This window comes from Trichomycterus rosablanca, chromosome 10 (assembly GCF_030014385.1).
Source record: "Trichomycterus rosablanca isolate fTriRos1 chromosome 10, fTriRos1.hap1, whole genome shotgun sequence".
Taxonomy (NCBI): domain Eukaryota; kingdom Metazoa; phylum Chordata; class Actinopteri; order Siluriformes; family Trichomycteridae; genus Trichomycterus; species Trichomycterus rosablanca.
In genome coordinates this window covers 28,017,549-28,040,143 of record NC_085997.1, presented here as the reverse complement: position 1 = coordinate 28,040,143, position 22,595 = coordinate 28,017,549, and the positions used below count along the sequence as shown (strand labels likewise).

Here is a 22,595-nt window from a genome sequence, read left to right as displayed (position 1 = left end):
CCCATGTACAGCCTTGTCTGTAGAGCAAAAGCTGTAAGCATAAGATGTCCAATGAAGTAACACTAAAAAAACAGACACTGTGATTATGCAAACCATTTGAAAACAGTACAAGGACAAGCTATTTAATGTTTAGACTAAACAACATAATTGTTTTTGTATTATGTGAAAGCTGTAAATGTGATGGCTGCAACATGCGTCAGTAAATTTAAGACAGGGGCATGTTTACTTCTGTTACCTTTCCACAATTACTGACTACAAGTTCTACAATTACTGACTGTAGTCCATCTGTTTCTCTGCAGGCTTTTTTATCCCCCTTTCATGCTGTTCTTCAATAATCAGGACTCTCCCAGGACCACCACAGAGTAGGTATTTTTTGGGTCGTGGATCATTCTCAGCACAGCAGTGACACTGACATGGTGGTGGTGTGTTAGTGTGTGTTGTGCTGGTATGAGTGGATCAGACACAAAAGCACTGCTGGGGTTTTAAACACCTCACTGTCACTGCTGGACTGAGAATAGTCCACCAACCAAAAATATATCCAGCCAATAGCGCCCCGTGGGCAGCGTCTTGTGACCACTAATGAAGGTCTAGAAGATGACCAACTCAAAGAGCAGCAATAGATGAGCGATTGTCTCTGACTTTACATCTACAAGGTGGACCAACTAGGTAGGAGTGTCTAACAGAGTGGACAGTGAGTGCTGCTGTGTCTGATCCACTCATACTAAAACAACACACACTAACACACCACCACCATGTCAGTGTCACTGCAGTGCTGAGAATGATCCACCACCCAAATAATATCTGCACTGTGGTGGTCCTGGGAGAAGCATGAAAGGCAGCTAACAAAGCATGCAGAGAAACAGATGGACAACAGTCAGTAATTGTAGAACTTCAAAGTGCTTCTATATGGTAAGTGGAGCTGATAAAATGGACAGTGAGTGTAGAAACAAGGAGGTGGTTTTAATGTTATGGCTGATCTGTGTATAATGCTTCAATATGTGCTTCATATTGTGCTTCATAACACATTTTAAAAGGCGGCAAATGTAGACAGCAGACACTCTAATAAGACAAAGCCCTGCTGTTGTAACCTGGCATTGATGCCCCTGAAAATGTGTCATGTAGGTGGAGGCATACTGTATGTTGCTCTAAAATATAACATAGTAATCCATAGAACTTTGTGTAAAATAAGCAAAAAGCATATAAAGAAATCTAGATTTCTCCTGCAGCATATATAACCAGAATTTGGCTTAACTTCATTAATCCATGGACTTAAGCTGTTTTGTATTAACAGCGCTGGCTGGTAGTGGCGATGTATTAGTGTGGGGAATGTTTTCTTGGCACAGTTAACACTGTCAATTAACTACAGCCTATCTGAGAATAGCCTATCTAAGTAACTGTTTCTTCATGGTAAATTACTTAACTTCTAATGCCAAGTTCACACTACACGACGTTCCAAGTCGTCAGGTCGCTGTACAGTTCACAATACACAACTGGATCTCTTGTAATCGGGAGTCTTTCAAGTCAGTGTGGCTTTTACACTACACGACTGATCGGTGATAGGGGGTTTTACACTACACCATCTATTACTAACTGGAATCGCAGGCGAGCTTCTCTGGTCTCCCACACTACGTTTTGTCACGAAAACAAATGCGAGAAGTGACGAGGGGTTTAATGAAATCGTGTCCAAAAATGCACGTCAACAAGTAGCGAGCGATCAAAGTTTGTGCACTGATGTGCAGCGTAAAATCAAGGAGAAAAAATAAATTAATCTGAGTGGATTTGGCAACGCGACCAGCATGAATTGTTCTATAGTGAGTTGGAGGTTAATAAATATTTTTTGCAATGCAACGTTGGTGTTATGTTTTGTAGAGAACGATAAGGTCAGAAATACTGTAAAACTTGTGTGTGTGCTGATGTATTCTGATATAAACTATATTATGCCCCTGTCCCACCTTTTCACAACTCCTCTCCTGCATTTCCCCCACACCATATCTTGCGTTCTAATTGGCTGTTTGACACCGCACTCATTGCCAGTCGGGCAACTCAGATCCAGATATTTGACAAGCTAGAAATCTCGCTTCGGTCGCTGAGCGCTCGGCAAGCTGCTCGGATCGAGTTGTTGAGTAGTTCACACATAGCGATTGAGAGCCGAGTTTCGATCTCCGAGTTGCTCCCGAGCCGGCAAATCTAGCCAGTCGCCGAGCGAAAATCAGGGCAAAAATCGTGAAGTGTGAACTAGGCATTAAAGACAGTAGTAGCTCAGTGGGTAGAGCTCTGGGCTATCAATTGAAAGGTTATGGGTTAGAATCCTGACTTTGCTAAGCAGCCACCATTGAGATCTTGAGCAAGGACCCATAACCTTCTTCAGTGGCACTGTGCTCTGACCCCAGCTTCCAAACAAGCTGGAATATGCAGAAAAAGAATTTCATTGTACTGTACACAGTACACATGGATATGTATATATGACAATTAAAATTGTTCCACGGTAATAATTACTTTCAGAGGCATAATGTTCCCCATCACAAAGTGCACACAACATTATCAGTTCAGTTCAGTGCACTTTAAGTGTACTCCAGTCACCAGATCTGAATCCTAAAAATCTGAATCATCCACTAAAGTCATCCACTTTTCTACAACAGACCTGTGGTCAAATCGTACATTGGAGTTTGCAAACATCGTTTTATTTGTTAATGGGTGAGCTAAGGGTAATTGTACAATACTTAAATATTAAATAAACAATAAAAATTTTATTTCTTGCACCTGTTTCACGCGTACTAATTCCATCATATATTGTGTCATTTTGTGGGGCTAAGCTTATAGTACTCAAAACCTTCATTATATACATGGTGAAATTATATATTTTTATATTCTATGTATTTATAACAATAGAATAAGCAGTGGCGGTTCTAGACCATGTGGGGACTTATTATTCCAAAGCTGGCCCCCGCTGCCCCCTGAAAATCCAAAAAATCTGAATCATCCACTAAAGTCATCTACATTTCTACAACAGACCTGTGGTCAAATCGTACATTGGAGTTTGCAAACATAGTTTTATTTGTTGATTGGTGAGCTAAGGGTAATTGTACAATACTTAAATATTAAATAAACAATAACAATTGAATTTCTTGCACCTCATTCACTCGTACTGATTCCATCATATACATACATATATATATTCCATGTAGTGTGTCATTTTGTGGGGCTAAGCTTATAGTACTCAAAACCTTCATTATATACATGGTGAAATTATATATTTTTATATTCTATGTATTTATAACAATAGAATAAGCCACAGACATATAAAAAGTCTCAGTCATACAAAAAAAAAAAAAAAACTGATATATCGTAAAAAAATATCGTGATACAAATTTTGGTCATATCGCCCAGCCCTAGGAAAAACTCCAGCACATGCAGCAGTGTAATCGAAAAGTTGTATAAGACAGAGTGATTGTATCCCACAGCCTGAGGGAAGGAATGGATGCTCAGCTCAGACTTGGTATATAAACAAGAGCACACAGCTTTGCTCTGAGTGTGAGGAGGAGATGTCGTGAACTGTCCATTACTTTCTTCTGCTGTTAGTCTGTTGGAAAACTTATACAGACTTCTTTCAAAGTATTACCATTAAATTCACGCCAAACTGAACCACCTGTAGAAACTGCTCGCCTTGATAAAATCGTGTCTCGTATAGCCACAGTTTTAAACGCTTCTCCAGGGTGTTCTTCAGTTCAGAGTGACTGTTGAACTTTCCCCGATAGGTTCCAGAAGAGATGGCGGCTCAGATGGAAGCGTTTGTATCTCCAGTTAGCGCGGTGTTTCACACAGTCCCTCCCGAAGAAGCAGCGCAGCAGTCCGGGGATCCTTTCAGCGGTCCGTTAGATTCAGTCGCTCCCTGGAACTACACCTTCCTGTCATGCTTAATGTTTGTAGTGACTTCTCTCTCCGTGGCTGAAAACTCTACCGTCATGATCGTTACCTACAAGTTTAAACAGCTCAGACAACCGCTGAACTACATTATAGTGAACTTATCGGTGGCGGACTTCTTCCTCTCGCTGATCGGAGGCAGCATCAGTTTCTTGACGAATGCGCGGGGCTACTTTTTCCTCGGCAGGTGGGCGTGTGTGCTGGAGGGCTTCAGTGTCACTTTCCTCGGTAAGTGTAATTATTATATACTATTATATAGTGTAAATCGAATACAGTTGTACCTTAAAACTCAACGTCAGTTGGTTCTGGGAGTTTAAAAGGCGTTGAGTTTTAAGGTATTTTTTCCCATAAGGATGTATGGGAAGCCTGTTAATGCGTTCCATGGTCCCGTGGAACTGCATAAATTTTAGTCTAATGTAGAAAAAGGGGATATTTCTGACACTTATACACTGAAAATACACAAATATAATATAATATAAAATATATTAAAATATATATGTAAATATATATATATATATATATATATATATATATATATACAGTACAGGCCAAAAGTTTGGACACACCAGCCAAAAGTTTGGACACACCTTCTCTTCAATGTTTTTTCTTGATTATTTTTATTTTCTACATTGTAGATTAATACTGAAGACATCCAAACTATGAAGAATTATGTAGTGAACCAAAAAGTGTTAAACAAACCAGAATATGTTTTATATTTTACCAACTCTACCTCTGCACAACCCAACTGATGGTCTCAAACACATTAAAAAAGCAACAAATTCCAAAAATTCACTCTAGACAAGGCACAAACATTCATTGAAAACCATTCCAGGTGGAAACCTAATAAAGCTGGTTGAGAAAATTTCAAAGAGTGTGCAAATCTGTCATTAAAGCAAAAGATGGCTACTTTGAAGAATCTAAAATATAAAACATATTCTGGTTTGTTTAACACTTTTTTGTTTACTACATAATTCCATATGTGTTCCTTCATAGTTTGGATGTCTTTAGTATTAATCTACAATGTAGAAAATTTAAAAAAAAAAAAGAAAAACCACAGGAATGAGAAGGTGTGTCCAAACTTTTGGCCTGTACTGTATATATATATATACTGTATATATATATAATATAAAATATATATTAAATATATAATATAAAAATCAATCAAAAATACAATAAAACCTGCTCTTTACCTTTACTTCTTTATTGTTTCCTTATGCTTCTCAATTAGTGTTGAGAACAGCCTGTTAATGCGTTCCATGGTCCCGTGGAACTGCATAAATTTTAGGCTAATGTAGAAAAAGGGGATATTTCTGACACTTATACACTGAAAATACACAAATATAATATAATATAAAATATATTAAGATATATATGTATATATATATTATATTATATTATATTATATATTATATAAAAGTAAGTACACCCCTCACATTTCTGCAAATATTTTATTATATCTTTTCACAGGACAACACTATAGAAATAAAACTTGGATATAACTTAGAGTAGTCAGTGTACAGCTTGTATAGTAGTGTAGATTTACTGTCTTCTGAAAATAACTCAACACACAGCCATTAATGTCTAAATGGCTGGCAACATAAGTAAGTACACCCCACAGTGAACATGTCCAAATTGTGCCCAAAGTGTCAATATTTTGTGTGACCACCATTATTATCCAGCACTGCCTTAACCCTCCTGGGCATGGAATTCACCAGAGCTGCACAGGTTGCTACTGGAATCCTCTTCCACTCCTCCATGATGGCATCACGGAGCTGGTGGATGTTACTCCTCCACCTTCCACTTGAGGATGCGCCACAGGTGCTCAATTGGGTTTAGTCCATCACCTTTACCTTCAGCTTCCTCAGCAAGGCAGTTGTCATCTTGGAGGTTGTGTTTGGGGTCGTTATCCTGTTGGAAAACTGCCATGAGGCCCAGTTTTCGAAGGGAGGGGATCATGCTCTGTTTCAGAATGTCACAGTACATGTTGGAATTCATGTTTCCCTCAATGAACTGCAGCTCCCCAGTGCCAGCAACACTCATGCAGCCCAAGACCATGATGCTACCACCACCATGCTTGACTGTAGGCAAGATACAGTTGTCTTGGTACTTCTCACCAGGGCGCCGCCACACATGCTGGACACCATCTGAGCCAAACAAGTTTATCTTGGTCTCGTCAGACCACAGGGCATTCCAGTAATCCATGTTCTTGGACTGCTTGTCTTCAGCAAACTGTTTGCTGGCTTTCTTGTGCGTCAGCTTCCTTCTGGGATGACGACCATGCAGACCGAGTTGATGCAGTGTGCGGCGTATGGTCTGAGCACTGACAGGCTGACCTCCCACGTCTTCAACCTCTGCAGCAATGCTGTGTTCTCCCCGTGTCTGTGTGGGTTTCCTCCGGGAGCTCAGTGGGTAGCACTGTCGCCTCACAGCAAGAAGGTCCTGGGTTCGAACCCCGAGGTGAGGTGGTCCGGGTCCTTTCTGTGTGTAGTTTGCATGTTCTTCCCATGTCTGTGTGGGTTTCCTCTGGGAGCTCCGGTTTCCTGCCACAGTCCAAAGACATGCAAGTGAGGTGAATTGGAGATACTAAATTGTCCAGGACTACCTTTTCCTCAGCAGGTGGGCGTGTGTGCTGGAGGGCTTCACTGTCACTTTCCTCGGTAAGTAGAATTATTACCTCGGTAAATCTAATACAGTGGTACCTTGAAACTCAACGTCAATTGGTTCTGGGAGTTTAAAAGACGTTGAGTTTTAAGGTATTTTTTCCCATAAGGATGTATCCCCAGGTAAGGCGGTCCAGGTCCTTTCTGTCTGGAGTTTGCATGTCCTCCCTGTGTCTGTGTGGGTTTCCTCCAGGAGCTCTGGTTTCCTCCCACAGTCCAAAGACATGCAAGTGAGGTGAATTGGAGATACTAAATTGTCCAGGACTGTGTTTGATATAAACTTGTGAACTGATGAACCTTTTGTAATGAGTAACTACCGTTTCTGTCATGAATGTAACCAAAGTGTAAAACATGGCCACTGGATATTCAACATGGCACCTCATGGCAAAGAACTCTCTGAGGATGTGAGAAATATAATTGTTGCTCTCCACAAAGATGGCCTGGGCTATAAGAAGATTGCTAACACCCTGAAACTGAGCTACAGCATGGTGGCCAAGGTCATACAGCGGTTTTCCAGGACAGGTTCCACTCGGAACAGGCTTCGCCAGGGTCGACCAAAGAAGTTGAGTCCACGTGTTCGGCGACATATCCAGAGGTTGGCTTTAAAAAATAGACACATGAGTGCTGCCAGCATTGCTGCAGAGGTTGAAGACGTGGGAGGTCAGCCTGTCAGTGCTCAGACCATACGCCGCACACTGCATCAACTCGGTCTGCATGGTCGTCATCCCAGAAGGAAGCTGACGCACAAGAAAGCCAGCAAACAGTTTGCTGAAAACAAGCAGTCCAAGAACATGGATTACTGGAATGCCCTGTGGTCTGACGAGACCAAGATAAACTTGTTTGACTCAGATGGTGTCCAGCATGTGTGGCGGCGCCCTGGTGAGAAGTACCAAGACAACTGTATCTTGCCTACAGTCAAGCATGGTGGTGGTAGCATCATGGTCTTGGGCTGCATGAGTGTTGCTGGCACTGGGGAGCTGCAGTTCATTGAGGGAAACATGAATTCCAACATGTACTGTGACATTCTGAAACAGAGCATGATCCCCTCCCTTCGAAAACTGGGCCTCATGGCAGTTTTCCAACAGGATAACGACCCCAAACACAACCTCCAAGATGACAACTGCCTTGCTGAGGAAGCTGAAGGTAAAGGTGATGGACTAAACCCAATTGAGCACCTGTGGCGCATCCTCAAGTGGAAGGTGGAGGAGTTCAAGGTGTCTAACATCCACCAGCTCCGTGATGTCATCATGGAGGAGTGGAAGAGGATTCCAGTAGCAACCTGTGCAGCTCTGGTGAATTCCATGCCCAGGAGGGTTAAGGCAGTGCTGGATAATAATGGTGGTCACACAAAATATTGACACTTTGGGCACAATTTGGACATGTTCACTGTGGGGTGTACTCACTTATGTTGCCAGCCATTTAGACATTAATGGCTGTGTGTTGAGTTATTTTCAGAAGACAGTAAATCTACACTGCTATACAAGTTGTACACTGACTACTCTAAGTTATATCCAAGTTTCATGTCTATAGTGTTGTCCCATGAAAAGATATAATGAAATATTTGCAGAAATGTGAGGGGTGTACTCACTTTTGTGATACACTGTACATGTGGAGCTTTCAGAGTGAATTTGGCGGTCATTCCACACAAATGCAGATTCGTCTCATGTTCGCATGACGTTTTACCGCACCGCTCAAGCCGAGCGCTGAGCAAAGCAGCAGGCGCACACACGTTGAGTTTAAGGGAAACGTTGAGTTTAAGGGTACAAGTTTCTCAACAAAGAGCGTTGAGTTTCAAAGATTTTGAGTTCAGGGGACATTGAGTTACAAGGTACCACTGTAATTATCTGGATAATAGACCATATGATAATAATACCATATTCTGATATTTTAAGAAACCTTACATTGGGTACACATAATGTATGTCACCCATATAGTATTAATGAAATAATGTATGAAATAATTACATTTTCAGCATTTAGCAGACACTTTTATGCAAAACGACTTACATTACAGTTACAGTATACAACAGCAGCAACCTGGCAGTGGTGTGGCTTGAACCAGCATCCTTCTGATTACTAGTCCTGTACCTTAACCACTAGGCTACAGCTTGCCCATAATTATTGATGGCACTGAGGCTTGGTGGGTAGCACTGTCGTCTCACAGCAAGAAAGTCCTGGGTTGGAGTCCCATGTGGAGCGCCCGGGACCTTTCTCTGTGGAGTTTGCATGTTCTCCCTTGTCTGCGTGGGTTTCCTCTGGGAGCTTCGGTTTCCTCCCACAGTTCAAGGATATGCAGTCAGGTTAGTTAGCTACTAAAATTGTCCTAGATGTGAATATGTGAGTGTTTGCCCTGGGGTGTTTCTTTTCACCTGGTGAATTGTACTCACCACAATCCTGAATAAAGACTAAAAGACGAAAAATGCATTTATTAATTAGTTTGGTTTTTTTTTTTTTTAATGACTAATTTATCCTGGTCGGAGTCCAGTGCAACCAGGAACCACTGGGCGCAAGACAGAACACAGACCAGTTGATCAATGGACACTGTTTACCAAACCTTACATTCATTCACATTAAAAATGGATCAATTACCCACCCACTCACATGAGGCCAATAAAGCGATAGTTTGGCAGGTTTGGTGTAAATGAACTCCAATTTCCAGTCACCTGACCTTAACCCTGTTAGACAACTTTGGAATACATTAATATGTTATATCTGAGCCAGACCTTTTTGTCCAACATCAGTACATGAGCTCACAATGTTTCTTCATGCTGTTCTTCAATGGTCAGGACCCCCACAGGACCACCACAGAGTAGGTAATATTTGGGTGGTGGATCATAAGACACAGAAGCACTGCTGGAGTTTTTAAACACCTCACTGTCACTGCTGGACTAAGAATAGTCCACCAACCAAAAACATCCAGCCAACAGCGCCCTGTGGGCAGCATCCTGTGACCACTGATGAAGGTCTAGAAGATGACCAACTCAAACAGCAGCAATAGATGAGCGATTGTCTCTGACTCCACCACCTAAATAATACCTGCTTTGTGGTGGTCCTGACCATTGAAGAACAGGGTGAAAGCCGGTTAAAAAGGTATGTAGAGAAATAGATGGACTACAGTCAGTGATTGTAGAACTACAAAATGCTTCTATATGGTAAGTAGAGCTGATAAAATGGACAGTGAGTGTAGAAACAAGGAGGTGGTTTTAATGGTATGGCTGATCAGTGTATAAGCTAAACTGGCCTTGAATGAGTAGACAAAAATGTGGGGACTTTGGCTTCCCAGTGGTCTGTTTTAGTTAAAACTGTCAGTGTCATCATGACACATAGTAATAACAATACTAATAAAACCATAAACAAAGTAAACTTTCATTACATAAATCAAATGCTTTATACCATGTAACAAACGCATATTTACTCTTGCCTTGTAGGGATTGTGGCACTCTGGTCTTTGGCAATCCTGGCTTTCGAGCGGTTCTTTGTGATCTGTCGTCCACTGAAAGATGTCCGTTTAGGAGGCAAACATGCAGCACTGGGTCTTCTGTTCGTCTGGACATTCTCCTTTATCTGCACTATTCCTCCAGTGTTCGGCTGGAACAGCTACACGGTCAGCAAGATCGGCACCACCTGTGAACCAAACTGGTGACTTTCCTCCTTGCATAAACAACTCACATAATGATTTTACACTTATATTTGCAGCATTTAGCAGACGCTCTTATCCAAAGTGATTTACAATTATGACTAAATTTAATTCAAGCAATTGAGGGTTGAGGGCTTTGTCCAGGGGCCCAACATTGGCAACTTGGTGTTGGCGTTTAAACTGGCAACCTCCAAGCTTTAACAGCTGAGCTGCCACTGTTCATTAAAGTTACGTTACAAGGTATACAAGGTACAATTCTATTTTTCACTTAATTCTATTTTCTTCTTTACTAAATTCTATTTTTTTTACTTTATCTTTACTTAATTTATATGCAGACAGTAACATCAAAGATGATTAAACATTTATGAACCTATATTATTATATACACCGATCAGGCATACCATTATGACCACCTCCTTGTTTCTACACTCACTGTCCATTTTATTAGCTCCACTTACCGTATAGAAGCACTTTGTAGTTCTACAATTACTGACTGTAGTCCATCTATTTCTCTGCATAATTTTTTACCCTGCTTTCACGCTGTTCTTCAATGGTCAGGACCCCCACAGGACCACCACAGAGCAGGTATTATTTGGGTGGTGAATCATTCTCAGCACTGCAGTGACACTGACATGGTGGTGGTGTGTTAGTGTGTGTTGTGCTGGTATGAGTGGATCAGACACAGCAGCGCTGATGGAGTTTTTAAATACCGTGTCCACTCATTGTCCACTTTATAAGACACTCCTACCTAGTTGGTCCACCTTGTAGATGTAAAGTCAGAGATGATCGCTCATCTATTGCTGCTGTTTGAGTTGGTCATCTTCCAGATCTTCATCAGTGGTCACAGGACGCAAGAGAATTCCACCAGCCACAAGGACTGTAAAAACATGGCCAGAGGGGGCATCACATCAGCTGCAGGACTGTTTTGAGAGCACAGATTGGAGTGTTTTTGAACATCAGGACCTAGAGGTACACACCACGACTGTGCTCTCTTATATCAACTTCTGTGTTGAAAATGTCACTGTGGACAAACGTATTCGGGCATATTCCAACCAAAAACCCTGGATGACCAAAGAAGTACAGGTCCTGCTGAGACAACGGGACATCGCTTTCAGGTCTGGAGATGGTGTGCAGTACGGAGCCGCTAGAGCTGACCTGAAGAGAGGCATCAGGAAAGCCAAGATGGAGTACAAAAGGGAGATCGAGAACCATTTTGAAACCAACAACACTAGGCAAATGTGGCAGGGAGTCCAGCATCTCACCAACTACAAGTCCAGCAACATCACGATGGCTGAGGACGACCCGGCGCTTGCGGAGGAGCTGAACCACTTCTTCGCACGCTTCGAGGTGGAAAGTTCAGAGGCAGCAGCAGCCCCACCATCCGACTGCAGCAGCTACAGCCTCGTGGTGCAGGAACATGAGGTGAGGTGCACACTGAGGGCGGTAAACCCCAGAAAGGCTGCTGGACCAGACGGAGTGACCGGGAGGGTCCTCAAAGAGTGTGCAGATCAGTTAGCTGGGATTTTTACCAAGATCTTCAATGCATCACTGTCCCAGTCCTTCATCCCACCATGTCTGAAGGAGGCCACAATCATACCACTGCCGAAAAAGACCAGCATCAGCAGCCTCAATGACTACCGACCAGTCGCTCTGACACCGATTGTCATGAAGTGCTTCGAGAAACTGGTGAAACGCCACATCATGTCCTGCCTCCCACCCACCCTCGACCCACTTCAGTTCGCATACAGAGCTAACAGATCTACAGAGGATGCCATAGTAACAGCGCTACACACCACCATCTCTCACCTGGAACTGCAGGGACGCTATGCCAGGCTGCTCTTCGTAGACTTTAGCTCAGCCTTCAATACCATACTCCCGGAAAAACTAACTGTAAAGTTAATGGACATTGGACTTTCAACCAACATCTGCTGCTGGATTAGAGACTTCCTCTCAGACCGTACACAGAGAGTTAGAGTCGGCTCACATCTCTCCACAGCCCTCAGACTCAACACTTGGTCTCCACAGGGCTGTGTGCTGAGTCCACTACTCTATACCCTGTACACGTACGACTGTGTCAGTAGCCATCCAGACAACGTCACAATTAAGTTCGCAGATGACACCACCCTGGTTGGACTTATCTCTAATGGCGATGAAACGGCATATAAGGAGGAGGTCCAAAGGCTAGTGGGGTGGTGCGCAGACAACAACTTGGTCATCAACACCTCCAAGACCAAAGAACTAATTGTAGACTTCAGGAGGAGGAAGTCTGAACTGCATCCAATTTGGATTAACGGGGAGTGTGTGGAGAGGGTACCCAGCTTCAAGTTTCTGGGGGTGCATATGGACGCAGACCTCCAATGCAGTTCTAATACCTCGGCGGTAGTGAAGAGGGCCAAGCAGCGCCTCCACTTTCTGAGGATCCTCAGGAGGCTCAACCTGAGGAAAGATCTGCTGACTGCTTTCTACCGCTGCCCTGTGGAGAGTGTGCTGACCTATTGCATCTCTGTGTGGTTCTCCAGCTGCACCACAGCACACAAGAAGGCCATACAGAGGGTCATCAACACCGCCCAGAAAATCATTGGGCACCCTCTCCCATCACTAAAGGAGCTCTACAGCACCCGCTGTCTCAGGAGGGCACACAAAATTAAAAAAGACAACACACACCCAGGGTACCGGATGTTTGAACTGATGCCCTCGGGTAGACGGTACAGACAAATCAAAACAAGGACTAATAGACTGAGAGACAGTTTTTACAACAGGGCCATAGCTCTGTTAAACACAAACATGTGACACATCATGTGTCATTCAACGGGTATTGTGCAATTGCAATTTCATTCACTTTAATGGGACATGTGCAACTTATAATTTAAAAAATGTAATTGGACATTTATTGGACATGTGCAATAGCTTCTTTTCCTGCTTCGGTTTTGTTTAAGTGCTTTTTTTATATTTATATTTGTATATACTAGTACTATTGTTTGCTGTGGTTGTTTTTCCTTGCACCGAGAGGGGGGGGTTGTATTTCAATTTCGTTGTATAAGTGTACAAGTACAATGTGCAATGACAATAAAGGATTCGTATTCGTATTCGTATTCGTATTCGTATTCGTATTGTCACCGTCTGTCTCATTTCGTTATTAACAAAACTAGAGATAGAGTGTTTTAAAATGGATTTAGCCTCCAACCCTCTTTACAATAAGTTATTTAATTTAATTTGACTTGATTAGTAACTTTGCAACAAGTTTTGAATCGGTCACTAAATGTCAGTGGTCTATTTTTCTTCACAAAGTACTGCTAGGTTAGTTACGGGAGCTGTGGTGTAGAGCAATTCTTAAGATCCTTGCACAGATGTTTAATGTGGTTTAGATATGCAACTACATTAGGACACTTTTCTTTTTTTTTTGTCAATTTATACTGCTTTGTAGGGTGTATTTTGGTTTAGTGTGATAAACTTATTTGCCAGGTTGAGTTTTCTGACATGGTTAATGGCCCTGACCTCAACCTTATTATTCATCACCTTTGGAAAAAATAGAAAAATGGCACAAATTTTCACAGACATACTCTAAGAGGGGAGGCGAGTGAAGGCTGTTCTAGCCAGAAAAAAGTAGGGGAACTCCATGTTGATGTCCATGGTATTAATACTGCAAGTCTAAGAGGATAATTGTCAGGTGTTCACATACTTTTGGCCATATAGTGTACAACTTTTAACCTATATGAGAGTTAATCAAATCTTAAGAGAAAAAAGACCTGAGTGTTTGATTTGTTTTTAAGGTACTCGACAGACTACAAGGACCACATCTACATCATCACCTTCTTTGTCACCTGCTTTATTTTTCCTCTTGGAGTTATCATCATCTCTTATGGTAAACTCATGCAGAAACTGCGAAAGGTGAGTGCAATTAGTTGCACAACACAATACATACATTACGGTAATATATCATTTTAAGAACATTAACAGAAAGGCAGTGTTAAAGGAGACCAACTCACTTGCTATGCATGTGCTTGTTTTAACATTTATAAATAAATCAAATTCCTGCAAAACACACTCATGTCCTTCTGCCTTCCCAAATTTGACCGGCAGATGGGGCATGGAGGTGCAGATGACGGATGTGTCAGTTCCTATTAACTGATAATCACCTGTGCCTTATTGAGCGTTCATTATTTCCAGGTGGGAGTGTTTCTTGTTCATAGATTTGCCAGCTCCTCTGTTGGCAACCTGCTTCCTCTAAAAGCAAGATGCCAGGCACGATCTGATCCATTTTTCTAGCACACTATTATCTTTTGGGGATTTCACCTGGTGTGGTGTTACTTTTCAGACACCACGAGTGCCCCAGAAGGTGGTATGACAGTCTTTTTCTGGAATGGACCCCACGTTTGGACCCACACTAGGCAGGGCTGTGCCATTTGGCACCTAAGCAGCAAGGCACAATCCACCCTATTACAAATGTCCGACCCACAGACAACAAAATCGACAAGTGGCAGGGCACAAAGTTCAATTTCAATTTAATTTCTCCAAAAACAATGTGTCTGCTAACCTAATTTACAGCATTCATGTAAAAGTACACACAAACTATAAATAAATTCAAAACAGCTTACAACAGGTTAAAAGCTTAGTTTAAGGCTTGGTCCTTAGTACATTGCCTTAACTGCTGAGTGATCACTGCCAAGCTATTAAATAACACTTATTATTTTTATATAATGAGTATGTACCCTAAATCTCAGTCCCTACAACCCAGTATACCAAAGTTTTCATTTCAACATACTGCATGGACATATAACTATAAGAGCAAGTAGTAACAGCATGTATATCCTCTCCTAGGTATCAAACGCTCATGGGAAACTAGGTAATGCTCGGAAGCCAGACAGAGCAGTGGCACGGATGGTCATTGTAATGATAATTGCTTATATGGTTGGCTGGACTCCTTATGCTGCTTTCTCCATCATCGTCACAGCCTGTCCAACCATTAATATTGACCCTCGTCTTGCCGCAGCACCAGCCTTTTTTGCCAAGACTGCAGCTGTATACAATCCGGTCATTTACGTATTCATGAACAAACAGGTATGTCTTTACTGTTGGATTTAATTTGAGTACTTCTGATTGAGCACTGTTTGTACATTCATAGTTGTGAAATAGTTTAATATTTCAAAATTGCAGTGAATCCCAAACAAAACCTACTTGTGATCAATATGGTCACGGTTCAGGAAATGATAGGGGTCAGACACTGGTGGATTTCTGTGCCTAACATAAAGTTGATTATTGACATCTTACTGTTCCACTTACACAGCAGGCACAGATGCACTTGAAAGAGTCCAAATCAAGAGTCCAAATCAAGGACTCAGATTGACTACATGCTGATCAGTGAGATGTGGAAACAGTCAATTAATAACACACACATGCCTTAATGTACATTGTGATTCTGATCACAATATTGTAATATTGACTATGAGGCTCAGATACAAAGGGATGAAAATTAGGAAGCCACTGCTGTTGGACCTTAAAAAACTAAGAAAAGACCAGTTCAAGCAGCAATACCAAGTGAATGTTGATGAAGCACACACACACGTGACAGACTGTGGCAGCAGATGAAGGATGTCATGCTAAAAGCTGCTAAGGAAACAATACAGAAAAAAACATATGCAAGAACTGGATTTCCAGCAACACCTTTGATTGGAAAAGAAAGAAGTGTGAATCGAAGAGAAAGTCCCCAGATAAATATAGAAAACTTTGACGTGAAGTACAAATGCTCAGAAAAGATAAACAAGCTGTGTTGGATTGATGGGTTGATAGAGATATGACTCTGAACAAGCTGCATTAGTTCTGCTGGAAAGTGTAAAAGACTGGGATCTGGCCAGAAGAATGGAGACGATCAGTCGTCATTCCACTGCCTAAGAAACATGGCTTGATCCAATGCAAGAACTACAAGGTCATTGCAGTGGTGTTACATGCTAGCAAGATCCTGTTGTGAGTAATCCTGAAATTAATGCCAACCAAGCTTGAAGAAGATTTTGCCCAAGAACAAACTGGATTTAGGCCAAGAGGACAAAAACAGTATCAGATCAAAACCTCCGGATCATCATGGAGAAAGCAAGAGAAAGAAAACAGGCACTATATGTATGTTTCATTGATTTGACAATGGCATTTAACATACACTATATTGCCTAAAGTATTCCCTCATCTGCCTTCACACGCATATAAACTTGAGTGACATTTCATTCTTAATCCATAGGGTTTAATATGATGTCGGCCCACCCTTTGCAGCTATAACAGCTTCAACTCTTTTTGGAAGGCTTTCTACAACATTTGGGAGTGTGTTTATGAGAATCTTTGACCATTCTTCCAGAAGCGCATTTGTGAGGTCAGACACTGATGTTGGATGAGAAGGCCTGGCTCGCAGTCTCCGCTCCAATTCATCCCAAAAATGTTCCATTGGGTTGAGGTGCAGGCCAGTCAGGTTCTTCCACACTAAACTCGCTCATCCATGTCTTTATGGACCTTGCTTTGTGCACTGGTGTGCAGTCATGTTGGAACAGGAAGGGGCCATCCCCAAACTGTTCCCACAAAGTTGGGAGCATGAAATTGTCCAAAATCTCTTGGTATGTTGAAGCATTAAAAGTTCCTTTCACTGGAACTAAGGGGCCGAGCCCAACTCCTGAGAAACTGCCCCACACCATAATCTCCCCTCCACCAAACTTTACACTTGGCACAATGCAGTCAGACAAGTACCGTTCTCCTGCCAACCGCCAAACCCAGACTCATCCATCGGATTGCCGGACAGAGAAGCGTGATTCGTCACTCCATCCGCTGACCCCGCTCTGTCATTTTACGTGGCTGAGTTGCTGTCTTTCCCAATCGCTTCCACTTTGTTTTAATAGCACTGACAGTTGACTGTGGAATATTTAGTAGTGAGGACATTTCACGACTGGACTTGTGGCACAGGTGGCATCCTATTACGGTACCACTGAACTCCTGAGAGCGACCCATTCTTTTACAAATGTTTGTAGAAGCAGTCTGCATGGCTAGGTGCTTGGTTTTATACACCTGTGGCCATGGAAGTGATTGGAACACCTGAATTCAATTATTTGGATGGGTGAGTGAATACTTTTGGCAATAGTGTAGTACAGCATGACCTACAATGCATAACAATGCTTAAGATGGGTTTCCCCTTGCACCTGATCCAACTACTGAGGAATCTGTATAGTCAACAACATGCTGCTGCCAGGACAGCCAATCATATCAGCATGGTTCAGGGTAGGAAAGAGAGAAAAGATATGAGAAAGGCGCTACAAGGAAAATTCATAATCGGTTGAAGGAACATTAGCAATATGAGGTATGCTGAAAAACTGCAGTAGCTGGTGTGTTGTCTCAAAAAGCTGTGAAGGTATATACAGTAACATGCTGATAAAAAGCAAAAACACTGAACTACTGGAGATTATGGTGGAAGGTAGAAGACTGAAACAGAAAAAGTAGGAAAGTAGAGTATCAAATACTGCAGAATGTGTTGGTGAAGACATGGTGGTGATGCTCAATGACAAGGATATGAAAAAACAAGTCATTTAGTGCCATCACCATGCTATGATTAATGACAGCCTTGGTCTGACCAGTAGACACATATGGGTGTGAAGCCTGGACACTGAAGAACAAGGAAGAAAGACCAGGCTTTTAAGATACAGTGCATCAGCAAACTGCTGAAAATCTCATGGAGAAAGATGATGACCAAGTTTTCAATGGCCAGAACAGAAAAGGAGCTACTGAATCACATTAAGTCCCTCAAGTTATGTTACTTTGGGCATGTGATGAGGCATCCACATGACAACTTTGACGTCAATGTTGACATGAATTGTTAAGGAAAATACACCGATCAGCCATATCATTAAAACCACCTCCTTGTTTCTACACTCACTGTCCATTTTATCAGCTCCACTTAACATATAGAAGCACTTCTGTAGTTCTATAATTACTGACTGTAGTCCATCTGTTTCTCTGCATGCTTTGTTAGCCCCCTTTCATGCTGTTCTTCAATGGTCAGGACTCTCCCAGGACCACTACAGAGCAGGTATTATTTGGGTGGTGGGTCATTCTGAGCAATGCCGTGACACTGACATGGTGGTGGTGTGTTAGTGTGTGTTGTTTTAGTATGAGTGGATCAGACACAGCAGTGCTGATGGAGTTTTTAAACACCTCACTGTCCCTGCTGGACTGAGAATAGTCCACCAACCTAAAATATATCCAGCCAACAGCGCCCCGTGGGCAGCATCCTGTGAGCACTGATGAAGGTCTAGAAGATGACCAACTCAAACAGCAGCAATAGATGAGTGTCTAATAGAGTGGACGGTGAGTGGACACTGTATTTAAAAACTCCAGCAGCGCTGCTGTGTCTGATCTACTCATACCAGCACAACACACACTAACACACCACCACCATGTCAGTGTCATTGCAGTGCTGAGAATCATCCACCACCTAAATAATACCTGCTCTGTGGTGGTCCTGACCATTGAAGAACAGCATAAAAGCAGGTTAAAAATGTATGCAAAAAAAATAGATGGACTTCAGTCAGTAATTGTAGAAATACAAAGTGCTTCTATATGGTAAGTGGAGCTGATAAAATGGACAGTGAGTGTAGAAACAAGGAGGTGGTATGCTTGTATGCTACAAGCGACACAAAACAGAGTTTGGAGAAAGCTGACCCATCCATGCAGCTAACCATCGCAAAGCAATCATAGTGTAGTTATGTGACATAAGTATACACTGTACATGCTTAGTGAGATGAAGATCTCATAGTGTGTCTAATATATTATATTTAAGTATTATCGAATACTGTTTTGCAAATAAATATTTGAACATAAGTGAATATGTAGTTGTAGTAAAAAAAACTATGACCTCAAACCTCATACATCTGCCTGTGTAATAATTTCCATATAAGTGAACTAGACCAATTTTTATGAAATTTTAAATGTAAGACTAGACTGCCGGGAACACTATCAGTCTAGATGTGGCATAAAAAAGCAGAGCATCTTTTAGAATGTGGTTTTATTGACCAGCCCAAGGGTTTAAGTCTCAGGTGGTTAAAGGCTGCTGAAACCCTGAGGCTTTGCCTCTCTTTTGCTTCTTTGCAGAATGTGCTTAATTTATGCCAGCTGTATTTAAAGCTTATTTTAGGGCACAGGGTCATTGGAGTTTCCAAAGTTAAAACATGGCAGCTATCAAAATAGCAACATACTGAATTTAACATTAACTTACTGAATAGATAACTGATCAAAAAATTTTATTTATTTAAGTTAAAAGGACCATTTACTTTTAAAAATTCAGTGATTTAACATTGGTACTGGAGTGTGGTAGCTCAGTAATTAAGGCATTGGAATATTGATGGAAAGATTGTTTCCTCAAATTAATTTGAAGCTGCCACCCGGATGCCCTTGAGCACAGGCCTTAACCATCAACTGCCTAAATTAAATGTCACTTTGGATGAATATGTATGCTGAATGCGTGATCATTAATGTATTTTTAAGGACAGGTTGGTGCTGGAGCCTATCCCAGCTTTTCAGTGGGCACAAGGCACACAGTAACACCCTGGACGGGGCGCCAGTCCATCACAGGGCAGACAAACATACACACACACATACACACACCCGTTCTCCTATAGGGCAATTCAGTGTCTCCAATTAACCTGACTGCATGTTTTTGGGCTGTGGGAGGAAACCGGAGCTCCCGGAGGAAACCCACGCAGACACAGGAAGAACATGCAAACTCTGCACAGAAAGGACCCAGACCGCCCCGCCTGGGGATCGAACCCAGGACCTTCTTGCTGTGAGGCGACAGTGCTGCCCAGCAAATACACTAATACTAAAATAATAAGCAAATACCCTTTGACCTTTAAATCAGTGAAAACAGTACAAACACAAGTTATGCACAGTAGAGTCTTAGCAGCGGTCTTATGAAGTATTTCCAAGCTCATATGTCATTTAAATTAAGGATTTTGTTTTTATTGCAGCACTGTTTGATAGATCAGCGGTCACAGGCATTGATCTTAAGTTAATCTTAAGAGATTCCTCTAGATTTTTTTTTAATCGTGGATTGTAGATGGTAAAATTCATAAATAAATACCTTGCATTGATAATTTGAGAGATATTATTTTCAAAACTCTTAGCACAGTGGTAAACCCTTACCCATCTTTGCTCATAAACTACAAAAGAGGCAAATGGAATAGTATGGTATTACCCAGGATTTAATTTTCACCGGTCCACAGGAAACCTTAAGGAAATGTATAAAATACTGTAATGCATAAAATAAATATTCATTCATAACCTTTTCCTGTTACATTAAGGTCAGAGTTGTTTTTTACTCTAAAATTAGCCTGTTCTGTGACCTTTAGCTTGTTGACTTTTATGTGCTGGTCTTGTATTTAATTTTCCAGAGCTAACTAACAAATATACTAAATATTACTGTAGTGTTTAAGCAAGAGACCTGCTGCAACCCTGGTCAGTATAAAGCAATTGATAAAAATGAAATGAATTGAAAGATTGTTGTTTAGATGTATGTACAAGTTCTTGTTAGAGCAATTGTTTGTTTGTTTGTTAGGATTTTAACATCATGTTTTACACTTTGGTTACATTCATGACAGGACAGGAAGTCACTCAGTACACAATTATACAATCAATTCACAAGGTTATATTGAACACAATCATGGACAATTTAGTATCTCCAATTCACCTCACAGTCTTTGGACTGTGGGAGGAAACCGGAGCACCCGGATGAAACTCACGCGGACACGGGGAGAACATGCAAACTCCACACAGAAAGGACCTGGACCGCTCCACCTGGGGATCGAACCCAGGACCTTCTTGCTGTGAGGCGAAAGTTAGAGCACTTCTACATAAATTCTTCCTAAAATGTGATCTTAATCTAAGCCATAATAATAGACAAACACACTCTAATTACACTAATAAACTAATTACACACATAATTGTACTTTTTTTAAATGTCTTTGCTATACACATTAATTATTTAATCACAGTACAGGCTGAAATGTTATGCAAATCATTGAATTTATTTAACTTATAAAACTTCATTCAGTATTAATAATGTTGCATGGTTAGAGATCATATTTGCACATCATTGCATCTCGGTTGGGCTAAGGTCTGGACTATGGTGGACTATGGTATGCTTCCACCCTAAAATTGTCCTGCAAGATTTCTTGATGCAGTTTTGAATGAATTGTTCCTGTTTTGAATGAATTGTACCTAAGGCAAGAAAAGCAGACTAAACTTTGAGGTTTCTTTTACCATGCTTTACAGTTGGGCTATAGTTTAAATGTTGTTATGCATTACATTTTTGAGGTACACCCAGGAAGTCTTTTGCAAATGTAAAAGTGCACAACATTTTTTATTTTCATTTCATTGTCATCAACCTCTTAATCCTGGTCAGGATGCTAATCCATCCCAGAGCTTCAGCCATTGGCCATCTTTCTCCAACAGACAGACATAACCGGTCATGTCAGTCAGGTAGACACATGGCTGGCCAATAGCATTGCTGGATTTTAGCATGGTGGGTTAGCGTAATAAACCACTGCGCCGCTTGAGTGCTGCAACATTTTTGTGTCCTGCTATAACATTCTTCACAATTATGAATATTTTTTATGAATTCTCTCTACAGTTCCGGAAGTGTCTGATTCAGATGTTTAAAGGCAATAGCAGCATCATGAGTTCATCCCATCTAAACCCGACATCAGACAGGGGGGCCATCTTGAACACAGGAGAAAGTCACTTGGGAGAGATGTCATCCATTGCAGCCCGTGTACCCATGTCCATGTACAATGTGGAAAAGACTGATGATGAGGATGAAGAGCAAAACCTGAATGAGAATGAAGGCTCCAAGGAACTTCCTTTGTCTGACTGTAGAGTGTGTTCTCTATAGAGTAACCATTTCCCTAATGAATAACCTATAATCTTGCCTCTTTGCTTGTCGGTCAGCTGTTAGTTCTTTTCAAACATTATTATTAACGAGAGTCCCAACAGTGACAGATTTAGGTCTTGCAGGCTGCATACATGCATTAGTCATCTGTTAATGTATAGTAATAATAGTCCTGTAATAATCGCAGGAATTTGTCAAAGATCGCATATAAGGAACCACTGAGCTTTACATGCTCCATAACTGAACAATATCACAGTGTTTATGTATATTGTCTTGTTTGCTGATTTAATATTTGTCATTTGAAACTGTATCTATTTACTCGAAATCCACATAATACCAGATTATCTTTAACAGGCTTTGTTTTTAACACTTGCAGGCTTACAGTAGGGACCATGATCAAAAAGAAAAGGATATGACATTGCATTCCTTTACAAACATTTTTATGTTAAAACAGATCTTAACTGGAGCGT

The 22,595-nt window shown here is 41.4% G+C and overlaps 1 protein-coding gene across 1 annotated transcript; it reads left to right on the top strand.

Moving 5' to 3' along the window:
- Positions 1-3,779: 3,779 nt before the first annotated feature.
- On the top strand, positions 3,780-22,128 carry valopb (vertebrate ancient long opsin b). Its single transcript, XM_063003748.1, has 5 exons — positions 3,780-4,149; positions 10,009-10,219; positions 13,988-14,105; positions 15,036-15,275; positions 21,868-22,128. Exons 1-5 carry the CDS (start codon positions 3,780-3,782, stop codon positions 22,126-22,128), a joined length of 1,200 nt encoding a protein of 399 aa, XP_062859818.1.
- The last annotated feature ends 467 nt before the right edge of the window (positions 22,129-22,595 follow it).